Here is a 20,345-nt window from a genome sequence, read left to right as displayed (position 1 = left end):
TACACTCACTTTACTGGCTCCACCCCCGCCTCTTCGCCTATCTGTCTCCTCTCCACCCATCTTCTCCCTTATCCATCTTCTATCCGCCTCCCCCCTCTCCCTATTTATTTCAGAATCCCCTTTCCCTCCCCCATTTCTGAAGAAGGGTCTAGACCCGAAACGTCAGCTTTCCTGCTCCTCTGATGCTGTTTGGCCTGCTGTGTTCATCCAGCTCTACACCTTGTTATCTTAGATTCTCCAGCATCGGCAGTTCCTACTATCTCTGACTATTTCTAAGCCGTCTTTGCCTTTCCAAATGTATGTAGGTCCTGTGTCTCAGAATCCCCTCCAACAACTTACCTATCACTGACATTAGGATCACAGGTCTGTAGTACTTTGTCTTTTCCTTGCAACCTTTCTTAAATAATGGCACAACATTAGCCACCCTCCAGTCTTCCAGCACCTCACCTATGGCTGTTGATGAGATAAATACCTCTGCTAGGGGCCCTGCAATTTTTTCCCTAGCTTCCCACAAAGTTTTGGGATAAACCTGATTAGGTCCTGGGGATTTATCTACTTTTATGCATTTTAAGACCTCCAGCACCTCTTCTGTACTGTGAACTCTTTTCAGACATCACTATTAACCTCCCCGAGTTCCCTAGCTTCTATGTCTTTCTCCATGGTAAATACTGATGAGAAATATTCGCTTAGGATCTCACCCATCTCTTGTGGCTCCACACATAGACAATCTCCTTGATCTTTAAGGGTCCCTATTCTCTCCCTACATTCTGTTTTGCCTTAATATATTTGTAGAATCTCTTTGGATTCTCCTTTACCTTATCTGCCAAAGCTATCTCACATCCTTTTTTTGCCCTCCTGATTTCCCTTTGAAGTCTAGTCGTACAGTCCACTCTACTCCTCAAGGGATTCACTTGATCTCAGCTGCCTATACCCGACATATGCCTCCTTTTTCTTGACCAGAGCCTCGATATCTCCAGTCATCCAATGTTCCTATTCCTGCCCAATCTTGCCCTTCACATTAACAACTCCTGGCCCTGAACTCTTTCTAATCTTGCCTTTGAAAGCTTCTCACTTGTTAGATGTCCCTTTAGTTGCGAACAGCATCCCCAACCAACTTTTGAAAGTTCCTGTCTAATACCATCAAAATTGGCCTTGCCCCAATTTAGAACTTTAGCTCGTGGACCATACCTATCCTTTTCCCTAACTATTTTAGAACTAGTAGAATTAAGGCCACTGGTCCAAAGTGCTCCCCCACTAACACATCAGTTACTTGCCCTGCCTTATTTCCCAAGAGGAGATCAAGTTTTGCTCCTTCTCTAGTTGTGCCGTCTACATATTGATTTAGAAATTTTTCCTGAGCACACGTGACAAATTCCTCCCCATCCAAGCCATAACACAATGGCAGTCCCAGTCAATGTTTGGAAAGTTAAAATCCCCCTACTATTACAACCCTATTATTCTTACAGCTATCTGTGATCTCCCTACATATCTGGTCCTCAATTTCCCATTGACTATTGGGGGGCTTATAGTACAATCTCTTCAAGTGATCACCTTCCTCTTATTTTTCAATTCCACCCATACAGCCTCACTGGACGATCCCTCAGGAATACCCTGTCTAAGTACTGCCGTGATGTTTTCCCCAATCAAAAGGTTTTTAACAAGCTATAATCCCCCTTAATTGGCAACTTGCCACTGTCTAATGAGATACTTACCTCACCGATTGGCAAAAGCATACATGATGGAACAAGATGCTCCTGGCATCATGTTAGACTTCTCATCTGATTCTACCACAAACTGCAGCATAGCCCATGGCACTTAGATTCCTATAAGATTCTGCCCATTGAGATTTGAGAGAATAACCCAGAGGAGTATCTAAAGTTCAAATTAAATACAGAATGCTATTTGCTACAGACAGGTGTACAGAAACTGACCAACTCCACCTTCATAAATTATGAATTTTGCACTAAATTAATGTGTTAAAAGCTGTAGTCTATTTTCATTGCAGATAAAGAGTCTTTCCTATAATAGGAAATAACACATTCAAGACAAACAAATGTTGTAAAATAACACATTCAAGACAAACAAATGTTGTAAAATTGGATTGAAACCGCACAGGCATTCTTCAAAGTTTTGTTTAATTTTGGTGCCAAATTAGAACTTTGAAACTTCATCTACGTCATGAAACAAAATGCCTGTTAGTTAATTTAAATGTTTGAAAGCTGCAGATGGTGGTGCAAACTGATGTTGAATGATGATGTCACAGTTACTCTTTGTTTGAAATGCCAAGACACTAAATCGATAAGAATATATGTTTTTCATATGTTAAATCAGATAAACTTGATCTTTAATTCCCCAGGCAACACTTACAGTTATTCCAGTCAATCTATTCAAACACATGATGAAAATTTTCTAGGACAGGTGGGACTTTGCTGTAACTTGCAGGGCTGAAATTGTTAATCTTGTAATTCTGAAGTATTTGTGATCAAAGGAGATTGCGCTTGTTGTGTATATTGATAATAATCTGAAAGACATCTGTGCCATAGAGAAAAGTTAAAACAGATGTACAACACTGAGGCAGTCTCTAATATCATAGAAACAAAGAAATATTTGCCTCATTGGACAACTGTGGCATACGATTGACTTGAGGTGGATTTTGATAATATGAAGTTGCCAATGAAAAATGCTACTCACCTTGGAAAGAAAGGCATAAAAGTTGTTTCAAAAGGTGATCCCGTCTTTTTATGAGCAATTCAATCAGTTGCTGAAGGCTACATTTGACAAGTGGTTGTCTATTCTCTGTGATTGTTTATATAACTCCCGATAATATGTTTGTTACCAATGGGTATATTTATTAGCAGGTGTATTGCTAATGGATATGTTGTTAAGTGATATTCCTACCAAATCTAGTAAAGATATTAATGCTTAATTTGGGCTGTAAGTGCTATCACACTGTTTCTCAAAATTCTCATGTCTGAACATTCAGCACCTTCCATTTCTATTTTGGTTCTGCTTCACTGTTCCTAACTGCAATTTCAGGCCTGCTCCAAATGACCCTTACCTCTTGGTATCTGGCTATTCCTCCATTGACAGCAGCATCTATCACTCCATTAAGACACATGCTGAGAAGATTAATGTTGGCGTGCAGCTGCCTGTGCTGGTATTGACTGATGAGAGTCCGCAGCTCCTGGTTTTTGTTTTCCACAACATAGATAGCATTTTCTAAGGGGCTCACTTCCAACTGTTAAAAATCAATCATAAAATATAGCAGCAACTTGCATTAATATAGGCATTTTAACAAGGTAGAATGTCCCAAGATGCTTTATGAAGCACAGTAAAAGAAAATGAAGCAGGTGAAAAGTTTAGGGACTGTTTTCCAGAACTTGTAGTCTAGCCAGCTAAAGGCGCAGCCATTAATGGTGGAGCGGCTATAACCAGGAATGCACAAAAGCTGGGAATTAGGCATGTGCAGATATCTAGAATTTTAGCCTGGAAAAGGTTACAGAAATAGGGAGAGGGGTGACCTTGCAGGATTTGAACAATCCTGAGTCATATCCTATAATGTTGTACAGGGTCTTGGTGGGCCCATACCTGGAGTGCTATGTACGTTTTTGATCTTATTTGTAAAAAGATACAAATGCATTAGAATCGGTTTAGAGACGATTCACCCAGTTCATTCCTGGATGAGGGACTTCTTGATAGAAGGTTGAGTTGGTTGGGCCTCTTATGTATTGCAGTTTAGAAGAATATGAGGTATCTTATTGAAATATATAAAGTCCTGAGAGGACTTGATTAGGGTGAAAACACATAACATGTTGTCTCTTGTGGGACAGACCAGAACTAGACGACTGAGTTTAGAAAAGAATGTCTCCATTTCTCAGATAAAGAATAAAAGAACCTTTTTTTCTCTGAGTTCTTTTAGTGCATGGAATTCTCTTTCTCAGTAAGCAGTGGAGACAGGGTCTTTAGTTAGATTTTTAATAGACAAGGGAGTCAATGATAGATAGGAAGGTGGTGTTGAGACCACAATCAGATTAGCTATGACCCTATCGAATGCCAGAGTAGGCTCGAGGGTCAAATGATCTACTCCTGCTTCTTAGTCCTATTTTTCCTATATTGAACAATTCCAAGCTGGATGGCTCCAATCACTGGATGGCCTCCAGGATTGGATATAGAGTCAGAGTCTTACAGCATGGGATCAGAACTTTCGGTCCAACTTGTCCTAGCTGACCAAGTTGCTATGACTAAACTAATCCTGTTTGCTTGAGTTTGGCCCATATCCATCTAAACTTTTCCTATTCATGTACCTGTCAAAATGTCTTTTAAATGCAGTAACTGTACCTGCACTTACCACTTCCTCTGGCAGCTCATTCCATATACAAAAGTTGTCTCTCAGGTCCCTTTTAAATTTTTTTCCCCTCTCATCTTAAAATTATGCAGTCTAGTTTTGCATTTCCCTACCCTAGATCTTTGCGATTCACCTTATCAATGCCCCTCATGATTTTATAAACCACTATAACTTCAACTCTCACCTCCTATATCGCAGTGAAAAAATCCCAACTTATCCAGCCTCCCTAACTCAAAACCTCCAGTCTCAGTAACTTCCTTGTAAATCTATTCTGCATCCTCTTCAATTTAATAATATCCTTCCTATAGCAGAGTGACCAGAACTGTACACAGTACTCCAAATGTGGCCTCATCAAAGTCCTGTACAACTGCAAAATGACGTCCCAGCTCCTATGTTCAATGGTCTGAGCAATGAAGGCAACTGTGCTAGATGCCTTCTTTACCACCCTCCCTACCTGTGACACAACTTTCAAAGAAATATGTACCTGAACCCTTAGGTCTCTGTTCAACCACACTCCCCAGGACCAGACAATTAATTGTGTAAGTCCTGCCCTTGTTCGTCTTACCAAAATGCAACGCCTCGCATTTATCCAAATCGAACTCCATTTGCCACTCCTTGGCCTATTGGCCAAATTGATCAAGACCCTTTGTAACCTTAGATAACCTTCTTCACTGTCTACTATACTGTCAATTTTGGTGTCATCTGCAAACTTACTATGTTTCCTATATCCTCGTCCAAATTGTTTACATAAATGACAAACAAAAGTGGACTCAGCACTGATTCCTGTGGAACACCGTTGGTCACAGGCCTCCAGTCTGAGAAACAACCCTCCATTACCATCCTCTGTCTCCTACCATCAAGCTAATTTTGTATCCACTTGGCAAGCTCTCCAAGTCCCACGTGATGTAACTTTACTAACGAGTCTACCATGTCGATCTTTGTCAAAGGCTTTACTAAAATCCATGTACGCCCTGAAAAATGCAGAGTTTTCAGTTGCAGGGCTCCAAAGCAGCAGTCAGTAAAGATCAACACAGATTGGGAGTCCAGCTTGGGAACGTCTTGTTTTAATACTGTACTGGATGGTGGCTTCATTCACTAAGCCAGTAAGATGCTGTGGTGAAATTCAGGAAAGAAACGTGACTAAGAAGTGGCCAGATTGAGGTTTGCAACACAATAATGTTATCTCAAAACTATATTAGCACTACATCGGATTATACAATGACACTGGAATACAAGAGGTTCAAACTGTGAAATTCAAATTCAAGAATAGTTGTTCTTCATTTGAGGAGTTTTTTCATATTAGGGGAGCAGAGTGATTAGCACTGCTAGCTCAAAGTGGCAGGGACCTGGGTTCGATTCCGGCCTTGGGTAACTGTCTGTGTGGATTTTGCATGTTCACCTGTGTCTTTGTGGGTTTCCACTGGGTGCTCCAGTTTCCTCCCACAGTTCAGAGATGTGCAGGTTAGGTGAATTGACTGTGCTAAATAGCCCTATGTGTCCAGGGATGTGTAAACTAGATGGATTAGCCATGGCAAATACGTGGTTATAGGGATAGGGTAGGGTGCTGGGTCTGGGTGGGATAGTCTTCGCAGACTCAATGAGCCAAATGGCCTGTTTCAGCACCATAGGGATTCCATGATTCTAGATATGATAAACGCATGGGCTTTTGTTGGGGTGGCTGAAGCCAAAATCATAAAACTATTTAGGAATTGAGTGAATTCAGAGATGAGCTAATACAAAATATTAAATGCTCTATAAGATAAAGATAAGATAAGATTTGCAACTTATCACATGACAACATTGAGCAGAAATACTGTCATTACAAGGGATGCCAAATTGTAGCACTAGGGGTTTCTTCTGTTTGGAGACCGGGCAAGAGACTCAAGCTGTCTCATCTGAGGAAGATCTGCCAAACCATACACCAGTCAGGCAGTGCCGGGCCTTCATACACTTCTCAAGACTCTGGAACTGATGTCCTGTCTAGACAGAGCTGCTGGCCAATCTTTGTGTGGCTGCTGTTCTACTCAACAGCATCACTGAGGTGGCTACTGCTGGAAGGCCATCCCCCAGGTTCTGGGATCATGAAGGAACCACACCACAACTGAATTCAGTGTTGTGCAGTGGGGGTCATGGGAGAGGGGTCAGAGGGTTGGCAACCATCAGCCATCATCCCCCCCACCCATGTCAATTATCCCAATCAGGTGATGATTCTTTCTGATGAAGAGACCTGCCATTGCCACCCCTCCACCACCAAGGTGATGAGGGGCCTGTACAATTTGGCATCATGTGCAGGTTACATGGCAACTGGCCAACCTGGAAATGCGTTAGCCTCAACAGTAGTTAGATAAGATCTTTAAATGGTCTGTGATTCACCACATAGGGACTTCAATTGGTGGTGGAGCAAGAAGATTGGCCAGGGGCCTTCCTGCACAAAAATGAATTCTGGTGCAGGCTAGAAGGCATCAGGATTCAGATGTGATACCACTCCACCTAACTGAATGCTCTTCCTTCCCCCAGGCTCACCTCCAGTGAAAGCATAAAATTCTGTCCATGTTCTGTAGCATACAAAAACTGAATGACCAGGTGAATCCATTCTGATGTCCTTAGCCCAACTCACCCCATTGTAGTGATTGTGATCAACCAAGTCAATACAGACTGAAACTTTGTAACCCTTCTTTAAAGACATTTGATGGGGGAGGAATATTATAGGCAACTTGCTCATGACCTTAATTGGTGTTTGTAAGGTGCATATTTCCAGCAGAATCATTTATGTAAACAATGATAAAAGTTCTCCTTCATGTACCCCAGAGATGTCATGGCCAGCTGAAGTGCCTCACCATTACCCAGACTTTGATAAGCTAACTTTACATAGACTTTGGGTATTAATACACTCCAGACAGCATGTTTCCAATGAGCCACAGTAGATCTGGGATGAAGGTTCAGGTGGACATTCCTCCACATAAACAAGTCTCAGGGAGGGAAAGATACAGATCATGCACTTTTCTGGGTTATCTGTTTTAAATGGCCACTTGATGACCTCCATTGGCTTCTGGGCAGGAATGATGTCGTCAAATTTTCCCACCCCAAAGTAAATGGGGGTTTGGGAAGACGACAGTATTTTCACACTCGGTCTTTCCACCCATTTTTACAGACACCCTGTCTCCCAGTTTGTCTCCTTGGGAAGCATTAAATTCTACGCAATGTTACCAGTTCTAATTTGAAAGTGATTCATTTTAACCAAATCCACTAAGTGGCAAACTAATAGAATCTTGCTGGTCAAACTTAATGGAAATTGCATGGATCATCATTTACAAAAACTTGAATCCATAAGATCCCATCAAGTCAGTGAGGTTTAACTTATTCCCTCAATCTTTCCTAGACTTCAAATTACAAATTCCTCAACTTATCATTGTTGATAGAGTAACAGAACCCTTCAGTATTCCCTGTCATCTTATGCTTTTTAATCCCACTTGGGCATCATCTCACGGTTCCTTGTGAAATTACCTTGTCTTGCCTTCTGTTCTTTTAAGTATGATTAGGATCTGGTGCAATGGGCCTTTTAAACATTTTCTGCCAGTGCTGGGTTTGAAAGACCCAAAAATAGAAATAACTAATTCAAGTGGAGAGGGTTCTGCGATTCAATAGCCTCATGAAGAGAGACTGCTCTTGACACAGGGAATTGTAAAATCATTTCTGTTTCCCTGGGGTAACAACATAGAAACAGGAAATAGGAACTTACCACCTCTCTCTTCTCCACTTCAAACCAGCGGGAAATTCCAGGCAAATTGTGTGTAAGGGTCAGGGTAGTACGTTCAATCCAAAGACTCTACAGTAGGGCAGATGATGATGCAAAATCATTACTGAGACAAACTTTTACCAGTACTGAATTCACTGTGGCCCAGCATGTTGCGTCACCCCAGTATATGTAGGCCCAGTAACTTTCTCCTCCATACACACAGGTTACAGAATATTACACACACACACACTTGCAGTACGTCATATTTTCTACAAATTCTGGGGACAATGTTAACCTAACCTACTATGACCTACTATGATCAGATGACTCCGAAACGTATTACACCATAAGATGGTGGCAGCAGAATTAGGCTGTTCGGTTCAGTGACTCTGCTCTGCCATTCAATTAAATGATGGCTGATCAATAATCTTCCGTTTCACTTTCCTGCCTTATCCCCACAGTCCTTGATTCCATTGATGATCAGAAATCTGTCTATCTCAGCATTGAATATACTTACTGAGCCTCTACAGTTCTCTGCAGTAAAGAATTCTACAGATTCACTATCCTATGAAAGAAAAAAAATCTTCATCCCGGTCTTAAATGGACAACCCCTTACTCTGAGATTATGCCCTCTGATCCTAGACTCTTCACAACAGGAAATAATCTATCCTGTCAAACCCTCTCAGAATCTTATGTGTTTCAACAAGGTTGTGTCTCTTTCTTTAAAACTCTAATGAGTACAAGCCCAACCTACTTAACCTCTCCTCATTAGATAGTCCCTCTAACCTTGGGATGAGACTAGTGAACCTTTTCTGGACTGTCTCTAACGCCAGCATTTCTTTCATTAGGTCATAGGAAATGGGAAGAAGTATAGGCCATTCGGTCCCTTGAGCCTGCTCTGCCATTCAATAGAATCATGGCTGATACAATATTCCTCATGTTCACTTTTCTGTTCGTTCCCCATAACCCTTGATTCCTCTTCTGGTCAAAAATCTATCCATTTTACTCTTAAATACACACAAGGACTCTGCCTTTATAGGTCTCTGTGGCAAGGAGTTCCAAAAACTCTCAAACCCCTCAGAGGAAATGCTTCCTCAGTCTTGAATTGACGCCCCTGTATTCTGAGACTATACCCTCTGGTCTAAGACTTTCCCACGAGGGGAAACATCATCTCAGCATTTACTATGTCAAGCTACTTATGAATCTTATATGTTTCAATGAGATCACTTTTCATTCTTCTAAACTCTAGTGAGTAGAGTTCCAACCTGTTTAGTCTTTGCTTGTAAGACAATCCCTCCATACCAGGGATCATCCTAACAATCTTCTCTAAACTTTCTACAACGAAACAGAGTCCTGTAATACGGAAACAGATCCTTCAGTCCGACTTGTCCATGCTGACCAAGTTTCCCAAACTAACCTAGTCCCACTTGCCTGCGTTTGGCCTATATCCCTCTAAACCTTTCCAATTAATGTTCCTGTCAAAATGTCTTTTTAATGTTATAACTACTTGCATCTACCACTTCCTCTGGCAGTTCATTTCATACATGAACCACTCTGTGTGAAAATGTTGCCCCTCAGGTCCCTTTTAAATCTTTCTCTTCTCACCTTAAAAAATGCCCCCTAGTTTTGAATTCCCCCAACCAAGGGAAAAGACCTTTGCTTTTCACCTTATCTATGCCCCTCATGATCTAATAAATCTTTAAAACGTCACCTCTCAACCTCCTAAAGTTTACCCATGATTTTGTTGTTCATTTCAAACCTTTCAAGCTCAAAAACACTTGATTAACACTTGGTTCGTCTTGTTAACTTTAAAGTACAGCTCCCAGGAGGTCCAGTGTGTTCATTTCCAACTTTTACTTAATTTTACGTTTGTTTTCCCCCTTTGCGCAGAGATGCTACCAAACCTGCTGGGCTTGAACGCATTTTCTATTTTTGTTTCATATTCTCCAGTTTTGCTAAGACTTATAGCAGCACATTTCATGGATGACTACCTCCATTTGATGGCCTTCATCAATAAATGTCATTACTACTTCCTGTGCAGCATCATATTATAAACAACAAATATGAGTTTCTTGCAGCATAGAGTAAGCCAGTTATGTCAATTTTTCCTTCCACTCCTCATGAAGAGTGGGAGAGGGTATGGGATCAGTGGTTGCATATTACACTCACCTTGAACTCATTCTCCTTGTCCTTTGAACCTTTATGAAAGGGTCTATCATATCGAAAGCGGCTGATATTGTTTACGCGGTAAAAGCTCTTGATACGGTCTGGAACTCTCTCCATCTGGAGAACTTCTACATTCTCTGGAATTGGGCACACTGCATAAATTTGCAGATCTAACCACAATGTCAAAGGAAATAACACAGCAAAATCTACTCTTCTTCATGACCTTTCATGAACAAGGTCTACAATTGGTAATTACAATCATCACTAAATTCTCTAGTTAACAGACAGGCAGCATTAGTTTTTAAAAAATTTGTTCATGAGGTGCGGGTGTCACTTAGCAGGCCAGAATTTATTATCCCTCCCTGATTAAGAGTCAACCACATTGCTGTGGGTCAGGAGTAACATGGAGGCCAGACCAGGTAAAGATGGAAGGTTTTCTCCCCTTTGACACTAATGATCCAAATGGGTTTTTACAACAATCAACAGTGGTTACATGGTCACCATTAGACCAGCTATTTATTCCAGACTTTTATTAAATTCAAATTTCACCATTTGCCATTGTGGGATTTGAGCCCATGTCCTCAGACCATCATAGATAACAAGGTTGGGACCCGAAACGTCAGCTTTCCTGCTCCTCTGATGCTGCCTGGCCTGCTGTGTTCCTCTAGCTCCACACCTTGTGATCTCAGACTCCAGCATCGGCAGTTCCTACTATCTCTCCTCAGACCATCAGCCTGGGGTTCTGGATTACAATTCAGGGACATTACTACTATGCTGTTACCATTCCTAAATTCATTCAGGTTGATAATCAGTTACAAAAAACAAAATATTACAGATGCTGTAAATCCGAGATAAAAATTGAAAATGCTGGTAATATTCAGCAGATCAGGTGGATTGTTCTGATGAAAAGTTTCTCTCTCCACAGTTGCCACTTAACTTGCTGAATATTTCCTGCATTTTCCATTTTTATTGCTTAACAGTGCTTTTTCCAATTTTCCCTCTTTCTCTCCTGAAAGTGGTGCCATTTGCTGGCACCTGATTCCATGGACATTTGCAGTCCCTGGTTACCTTACACTGACTTCGCTTCATGTGTTTAACTAGTCAGTGAGTGTTGTCTGGCCATTTTCCATAGAGGGCATTACGACTAAGTTTGATTTCTTACATTGGGCAGGGGCCAATACAAGGAACCCTGATTTATTTACTCTTCTCTCATGGTAGTTGAGGGCAATGGTAATGTCCCTATACTGTTGCTGAACAATGCACTGAACTAAACCTAGGACCTTCTGGGTTGTGATGATGAGTTCTTCGCAGCCACAACCAGCTCAAGATTGAAGGATACACTGTGCGTCAGACTGCAGGATGGTTTCATCTGGCTGATTGAGATGCTGCATGGCAATAGCTTGTGGAAATTCAGTCAGCATCCTCTGCTGAAAGGCCTCCAGCCTTTCATAATCATGACCACGACACACAAACTCCTTATTCTGATGTCAATAGAAAGAACATAACGGAAGATTCAGATGGAAGAAATAATCAGCATCACACAAAAGGATGAAAAGAAGAACTTACAGTCTAAAGAACATCTAAAATGACAAGAAAAGGAAATATACAGTCAGACACCCTCATCCGCTTAGCCGAACTCGTCCTCACCCTCAACAACTTCTCTTTCAATTCCTCCCACTTCCTATAGACAAAAGGGGTGGCCATGGGTACCCGTATGGGCCCAAGCTATGCCTGCCTCTTTGTAGGTTACGTGGAACAATCCCTCTTCCGTAGCTACACTGGCCCTAAACCCCACCTCTTCCTCCGTTATATTGATGACTGTATTGGTGCCGCCTCATGCTCCCACGAGGAGCTCGAACAGTTCATCCACTTCACCAACACCTTCCACCCCAACCTTAAGTTCACCTGGACCATCTCTGATACCTCTCTCTCCTTCTTGGACCTCTCTGTTTCCATCTCTGGCAATCACCTGTAAACTGATATCCATTTCAAGCCCACCGACTCCCACAGCTACCTAGAATACACCTCCTCCCACCCACCTTCCTGCAAAAATGCCATCCCCTATTCCCAATTCCTTCACCTCCGCCGCATCTGCTCCCAGGATGAGGCATTCCACTCCCGTACATCTCAGATGTCCTCGTTTTTCAAGGACCGCAACTTCTCCCCCTCAGTGGTTGAGAACGCCCTCGACTGTGTCTCCCACATTTCCCGCAACTCATCCCTCACACCCCCTCCCTGCAATAGCAACCAAAACAGAATCTCCCTCGTCCTCACGTACCACCCCACCAACCTCCGGATCCAACGCATCATCCTCCGACACTTCCGCCATCTGCAATCCGACCCCACCACCAAAGACATTTTTCCCTTCCCACCCTTATCTGCTTTCTGGAGGGACCACTCTCTCCATGACTCCCTTGTCCGCTCCACACTCCCCTCCAGCCCCACCACACCCGGCACTTTTCCCTGCAACCGCAGGAAATGCTACACCTGCCCCTACACCTCTCCCCTCACCCCCGTCCCAGGACCCAAGAAGACTTTCCACATCAAGCAGATGTTCACCTGCACATCTGCTAATGTGGTATACTGTATCTGCTGTACCCGTTGTGGCCTCCTCTACATTGGGGAAACCAAGTGGAGGCTTGGGGACCACTTTGCGGAACACCTACGCTCGGTTCACACTAAACAACTGCACCTCCCAGTCGCGAACCATTTCAACTCCCCCTCCCATTCCTCAGACGACATGTCCATCCTGGGCCTCCTGCAGTGCCACAACGATGCCACCCGAAGGTTGCAGGAACAGCACCTCATATTCCGCTTGGTAACCCTGCAGCCCAATGGTATCAATGTGGACTTCACAAGCTTCAAAATCTCCCCTCCCCCTACCGCATCCCAAAACCAGCCCAGCTTGTCCCCACCTCCCTAACCTGTCCTTCCTCCCACCTATCCCCTCATCCCACCTCAAGCTCCACCCCCATCTCCTATCTACTAACCTCATCCCGCCCCCTTGACCTGTCCGTCCTCCCTGGACTGACCTATCTCATCCCTAACTCCCCACCTACACTCACCTTTACTGGCTCCATCCCCGCCTCTTTGACCTGTCTGTCTCCTCTCCACCTATCTTCTCCTCCATCCATCTTCTATCCGCCTCCCCCTCTCTCCCTATTTATTTCAGAACACCGTTCCCCTCTCCCATTTCTGAAGAAGGGTCTAGGCCTGAAACGTCAGCCTTCCTGCTCCTCTGATGCTGCTTGGCCTGCTGTGTTCATCCAGCTCTACACCTTGTTATCTCTTATACACAGTCAGTCTGTTGGTACCTAAAAAATTAATACATTGGGTTGCTGTGCTCAATACAACTAAATAATCTAGATACGTAGATACAAATGATAAAGTCTGTTAAATATTAGACAATGCACTTCCTATCTGCAAACTTCAATTTTTGTTGTTGACATAAAAACAAATCTAAAAGTCATGAGTTGTACAAACTGCCATTTCGGTTATGTTAGTATTTCTTCCATACATAGCTCTGAGTGATGCTGTAGTTGCAGGCTGTGAACATCTGGTGGCTCTGAACTACAATGCTATCTTATATATAAACAAAACTAATATTCAGCAACAGCCTGACAGCAATTTATTAATGCACAAACACAGAGATGGTGGGCACTGCCAAATACAAGGCAAATGCCACATTATAAAAGTCAGTGATTACATATTTAAGCAGATGACATCAATAGAGTGACAAGTATCACCACCTCACACTATATTTAAAAGCAAGAAATTTGATCCAAAGGACAAGATTGCCTGTAAGGGTATAAATTGCCAAAGCACTGAATAACCTGCAGCATGTTGAAGTGGTTCAGGTTCTGCTATGGGCCTATCATTTTCTTGGGGGTAAGCAATTGCTGTGAAGAAGCTGTGTATATATCTTTGTAGCAAATAGTAAAAAAAATGTAAATTAAAAAGATGCATGCTTCACATTTTTCATAAGCAATAATAGAATTAGCAAATGATTAAAAAATATAATTGAATTTCCTTATATCAGCCAACAGTATCACAGGACAAGGAGATGGAGACATGGTTGATGATTGATTTCTTGCTTGTGTTTGCTGGTGTTCTGATTAACACTGGTTTTAACCAGAAAGGCAGCTTATAACTGGGATGAATACTAGCACATGAATCAAGCTCCTCCAGTATTGCCACAAAGTTAATTTTCTTCTTCCTCGTGCCTCCTCCTTTTTCTTTATCTCCCTATGGAATGTTACATGCCTTGTTTTCAATGAAAGCAATTGTGAGATTGTCCATAACAAGGTGTAGAGCTGGATGAACACAGCAGGCCAAGCAGCATCAGAGGAGCAAGAAGGCTGATGTTTCGGGCCGAGACCCTTCTTCAGAAAATTCTGAAGATGGGTCTAGGCCTGAAACATCAGCCTTCCTGCTCAGCCCGCTATGTTCATCCAGCTCTACACCTTGTTATCTCAGATTCTCCAGCATCTGCAGTTCCTGCTATCTCTGTGAGATTGTCCATCTTGGATTGATTAAAGGGTACTTTCTAGGTGGTATGAAGTTAAATACAGCTGACGTCCGAAGAGACGTGGGACGTCAGGTGAATAGATCTTTAAAATGTCATGAATAGATGCAGAAAATAATAAAGACAGCTAATGGAATGCTGGCCTTTATATCTAGGGGATTGGACTACAAGGATGCTGAAGTTATGCACCACTTATACAAAACCATGGTCAGACCTCACTTAGAGCACTGAGAGCAGATCTGGGCACCACACCTTAGGAATGATAGATTAGCCTTGGAGGGAGTACAATCTAGGTTTACAAGAATGATACCTGGATTTAAGGAGTTGATATGTGGAGAGATTACACAAATTAGGCCTGTTTTCTCTAGAATTTAAAAGGGTAACTGATCTAACCAAAGTCTTCAAGATATTAACAGGAAAAGACAGGGTCGATAAAGAAAAACTACTTCCACTGGTGAGGATTCTAGAACTAGGGGACTTAGTCTGATAATTAGAGCCAGACCATTCAGGAGAGATATTACGAAGCACTTGTACACACAAACGGTGGTAGAGGTTTCGAACTCTCTTCCACAAATGGTAGTGGATGCAGGATCAGTTCTTAATTTTAAATCTGAGATAGACAACTTTTTGTTAAGCAAAGGTATTATGGGATATGGGCCAAAGGCAGCTACATGGAGTTAGGCCACAGATCTGCCATGATATCACCAAATTGGTGGAACAGACTTGAGGCCTACTCCTGTTCCTATGAGCTGATATGTATGGTTGGTGAGTGAAGAAAGAATGATGATTAGAGGCTGAAGCCAACTGTTGTGTTCCTCTCGCCACCTATTTGAGGTCAACATAATCACCAGTAGACTGAGGATTGAACTTCGGCACATGTGGCTCAGTATCGCTTTACCTGAATAATTTCAGGTATTAATCATATATTGGTAAAGATCAAAGATAAAGGAAAGTGCAACTGTTGTAGTGAGCCAATAGGTGGGGAAAGATCTTGTATCTCTGTGGTCCCTCTCAAGACCTTAGGAGCTCATAACAAGGACTGTACAGCCAATGGATTTGTTAAGTATAGCCACTGTTGTATTGTTGAAACTACAGTAGCCAATATGCGCACTGGAATATTGCAAATACAACATTGTGATAATAACCAGATAATCTATTTTAGAGATGTTACCGAGGGATAAATATCGATAAATAATGAGGGATTGGGACAACACACCCAACACTACAGCAGAAGCCAAAGGGCTTGACATCTGACAGTATGGCAGAAAGAAAAGTTCCTTGCCGAATTATTTAGAATGAGCAGAAAGTTGAGGACCACTGCTAAAAATGACAACTGAATTCTAACAGTGGGGATTCAGAATGATAGCAAATCTTGAAAATCAGATTTTTAAATCTCTCATATAATATCAGGGATAAAATGAGTGTGTATTATTATTGGCGAATTGAACACATTTCAGGTATCCAGTGTCAACTCTGAGCACACCCAAATTACATACTAGATGGACTAGATGCAGAGTAAAGCTTCCTCTACAGTGTTCCCATGAACCACTCCACCAGCAGATACAGCACAGGGTTAGACACCAAATAAAGGTTCCTTTAGTGTCCCCATTGAAAACTCCCAGGACAGATACTGCAGAGTTAGATACAGAGTAAAACTCCTCTAGATGCTCCCAAAATTCTAACAACATTGCTGGCCTGAGATTGGTTCTCCTTACAATCTAGGATGTCACACTTCTATTCCTTACTTTGAATGTAAAGTTTGTATATCTCCTGAAGAATCTGGAACGAAACTCCCCAGATTGTCACATTGGTCTCTTACAGATTGTGGCAGACCGTACAAACAATGATGAAATCTATCTGTGATGGACCTTTCCCAGATTTTGGAATTGAAACAGTAAACTGTGAATGCAGTGTGCTATCCAGACACTTGCTCAGAATTTATACCTTTATAAAAACATTGTATAGTTAAGAGTCATGCTGTTAAATAAAATTACGTGTTACAAATACATCAAAACAATGTTTCCAAGAGCAAACACAACAACAGCTGAGAGAATAAAAATTGTACTCAACAGCTAATATAATATTTCTGTGTGCTGCAGAACATCTGTCCATTGTAAATTTTTTATTATTATTGCAAAAATAATGTAGGATGTACCATCATGCTTTCACATAGAATGCCCAGAAAATTATTACTTCAGATGCAATATAAATTCCACCCCATAATGTAATATTCGCTTTTTCTGAATTTATCAGGGAAATTGACTTGTACGTCTTCATGCGGGCATGTGCACCTTATTCTGAAGATGCACAGTTCCAAGTGTGTTACTTGGTTCATAACATTATTTGAAGTATAGCTGCCATTTTGGACATGAAAACCTTCACTGTACTAACCATACAGACCACTGGAGGGCAGTCTAACCACAAGGGCTATGAATGGTATTTTACTTAAACACAAGCAGGCTCAGCAGGCATTCAAAACATATATCCTCATACACACAGAAACATAGCACACAGCACACACTACACATTTAGCACACTCTTGGAAGAGCATATACAGACACAGAAGTACATTCAGTACATACGAGCACATGCAATGACACAGAAATTTATGTGTACACGACATCCCAGATATGCAGTATACACACACAGTATACATACATCCAGATACACAGTTACAATAACTGTAATAAACATTAGCATCAATCTGACAGATTTTAAATACATAGCAGTTGAAGGTAATAAGGTAAATAGATGTTGGGTACTGATTAGTTAATTATACTTACATGTGTATAATATGGTCTTGTGGCACAATGGCCAGAAGATGTGGGCTCAAGTCTCACTTTGGGATTAATGACCAACCAGATAGATAGAAAATTTATTTAGATGCATATATAAAGACGAACCAGCCAGCACAAGGGTGGTGGACAGGGTTTGTTCAGTGTGGAGACATAAGCTCTGTGGCAAGTAATAAACAGTCTCTACCAAAGCATTCTAATCTTGGTGTATTCTTCACTAAAAGACTTGATGGTCTTCTAATAATGTTCACTAATGAACATGAAGAATATATTTTCAGTCATAGAAAGACATATATGAAATCACAGACATGTGGATACTGAGTTGCATTCTGACAGACTCGTGGACACAAAAATATAAAGAGCAAAATGTAAAGAGACATTTTGAGACAATGGACTGATCTTTCCAACGTTGTCCTAATTCTACAACTTATAGTTCTACAGCACTCCTCATATTCAGAAAACAAAACTGAGTGAGCCGCAAAACTTAGCTTTGCTGGTGGTGAGAAGGGCCCCTTTGTTAGATTCTTCATGTGCAGCTGGAGTTTCATTGCCATCACAAAATGACTGTGGTGTGCCTTTGCAAAGAAGGCCTGGGAGAGATGCAGTGGTTTTTGTTGAGGTTTATCACAAGCACTCCATAACACAGGACCCTGTACCCTTTGTGCTGTCAGAGAGATGTATGTCAAGACAAACATCAACTGCTGCTAGAAGACCAACAATTTGACAAAAGATGTTGCTTGGTTACCCAACGCTTATCGATCTTCTAGTGCAAGGAGCTGTACATAACTAAACGTTGCCGACTGGAACATTGCAGACTTCAAGACCATATAGTGAAGAACACAACAAAACTTGGCGCAGCACTCCAAAAGCTTAGTGGAAAAAGGCCATAGCCTAAGACTCTCTTGCCATGCTACACTGAGGGTTGTAGTCCATGCACAACCCCAAAAATGTTTGATACAGAATTTACATTGTAAATATAACTTTTAATTGTAGATGCAATGAGGCATTTCAGAATGCCATTTACAGTACCTAAAGAAATTGAATTGTATCACACTTAATGTCAAACCTAAACCATTATGTTCTGTACGTCTGAAAATTTTATGAATAAAGCATAATTTTGAAAAAAAATCCACGTGAAGCAAGATAACTGGAAATACTGATGAGGAAAGAAAGAATGAGATGTTGAGCATGAGGGAAAAGCAGGTTGGAGAGATTTGAGTTGGGGTAAAGGGCAAAACAAGGGATTCCTGACTCTCAGAGAGGAAGATGAAATTGAAGATTAGGTAAAGTGTTGCAGCTGTATACGCAATGATCGAAAGTAGAATACAAAGAAGTTGCCTGAGATGGAAAGGCAGAGAGTTCATACAGTGTCATCAGTAAAAAAACTATTCAGGTAGGAAAGGACAGGTATGGGATTTTATGGGAAGGATTATGTTGTATTATATGCAAGAGTGAAATGTGGTGAGTGGTTTGACAGAATCAGATGGGTCCTGAAATCTCAATTTCTCAATGGAAGATTGAGATGCAGAGATAAAGTCAGTGGTGAGTTTGCAGTGCACTGAGGCTCACTCCTGCCTGTAGCAGGTTCGTGCTAGTAATATGTTTGTATTCCATAAACACATGAGCATAAAACTTCTGTATATTATGTCCACCCTTAAAGATAGTGGCATACGAAGATCTTGTTATTGGGTTTATGTTTGTTTAGAGGTTGCATGCAGTAGCTGACTTTGTGTGGTTGCATGCAATGTCAGCAGTTTTCCTTGTCTAACTCGATGGCACAAGGGAAGCAAGGGAATACGTTTGCATGGAGTCTCACAACTTGAAGAGGTGAGCGTGGTGATGGGGGCAGTGGATGATATGGAGTGAGGTCAAGGCATGGAAGAGTGGAAAAAAGATCCAGGGGCAAATGGAAGGTGGATTTGAGGGGCTGGAGAAGTGAAACGGTAAGGTCTTGGGATTTTGAGGTAAGGGTAGGTGGTGGGAACAGCAAGTTAAGGTAAGAAAAGTAGGAGCCTAAAGGTTGGTGTCAGTATTGTCCAAATGTATGTCCAACTCAGGGGTATTGGATGGCAGAGTCCTTACAGCCTTTGGGTTCACCACAACATTTCAATTAACCCCACTGAGAATGGGCTTGAATGAACAATGTCATTTACAAATATTATTTCTCCCACATGAGAACTGTCCCTGATTGCCCTGCAACAATTGATGTGTGTCAATAAGGTGTGCCAGTACATTTAGTTCTTTGGAATAAACAGTCTCAATAAATAATGATGATGCCAGTGTGAATAAAATGAATGTAATATGAAATATCTATGAGTGGGATTTAATTTTGAAAAATACCCTTGCCACATTTGTGCTCTCTGGTCTTATGTTAATGGTATTTGAGTTGGGCAGAAAAGTTATGGCTATGATGCATCACCTCCCCTGAAGGCTCTTTCATAGTCTGGCAGTGGCTACAGGATTTTCAGTTGATGGTGGGATTTCCCCACTGAAAAGCTTTTTCTGCTGTGAGATCCCACATGTCTCCTGTGCACTTCGGTGCCACTTTCATTTTTAATTATAATCATGTGGGAAATGGGAAAAAGCTAGAGACTGGGTCTGGCACACAACTCTGGTTACACCATCAGGAACAGCACATTTCTGACCTAATGCTTGCTTTGTGAAGAACAGAGGGTGGGATTTTAGTGCACTAATAATGGCAAATTCACCTGTATTCCTGACCTGGCCAGGAATGTGGGGATTGGAGTCTTCGATTTCATCATTATTCTCCTGAGATGT

The 20,345-nt window shown here is 41.7% G+C and overlaps 1 protein-coding gene across 1 annotated transcript in view; it reads right to left on the bottom strand.

The window, feature by feature from the left end:
• Positions 1-20,345, bottom strand: part of dock3 (dedicator of cytokinesis 3) — an 821,127-nt gene that overhangs the window by 34,985 nt on the left and 765,797 nt on the right. The window contains exons 37-40 of the mRNA XM_048606243.1: positions 11,587-11,728; positions 10,251-10,417; positions 8,085-8,171; positions 3,059-3,238 (exon numbers count right to left, since the gene is read on the bottom strand). Coding sequence (XP_048462200.1) covers positions 3,059-3,238; positions 8,085-8,171; positions 10,251-10,417; positions 11,587-11,728 — 576 coding nt within the window. The remainder of the gene's footprint in view (positions 1-3,058; positions 3,239-8,084; positions 8,172-10,250; positions 10,418-11,586; positions 11,729-20,345) is intronic.

This window comes from Rhincodon typus, chromosome 16 (assembly GCF_021869965.1).
Source record: "Rhincodon typus isolate 14 chromosome 16, sRhiTyp1.1, whole genome shotgun sequence".
NCBI lineage: Eukaryota > Metazoa > Chordata > Chondrichthyes > Orectolobiformes > Rhincodontidae > Rhincodon > Rhincodon typus.
The sequence above is the reverse complement of the archived record's forward strand: the minus strand, read 5'-3'. Positions and strand labels throughout refer to the sequence as shown.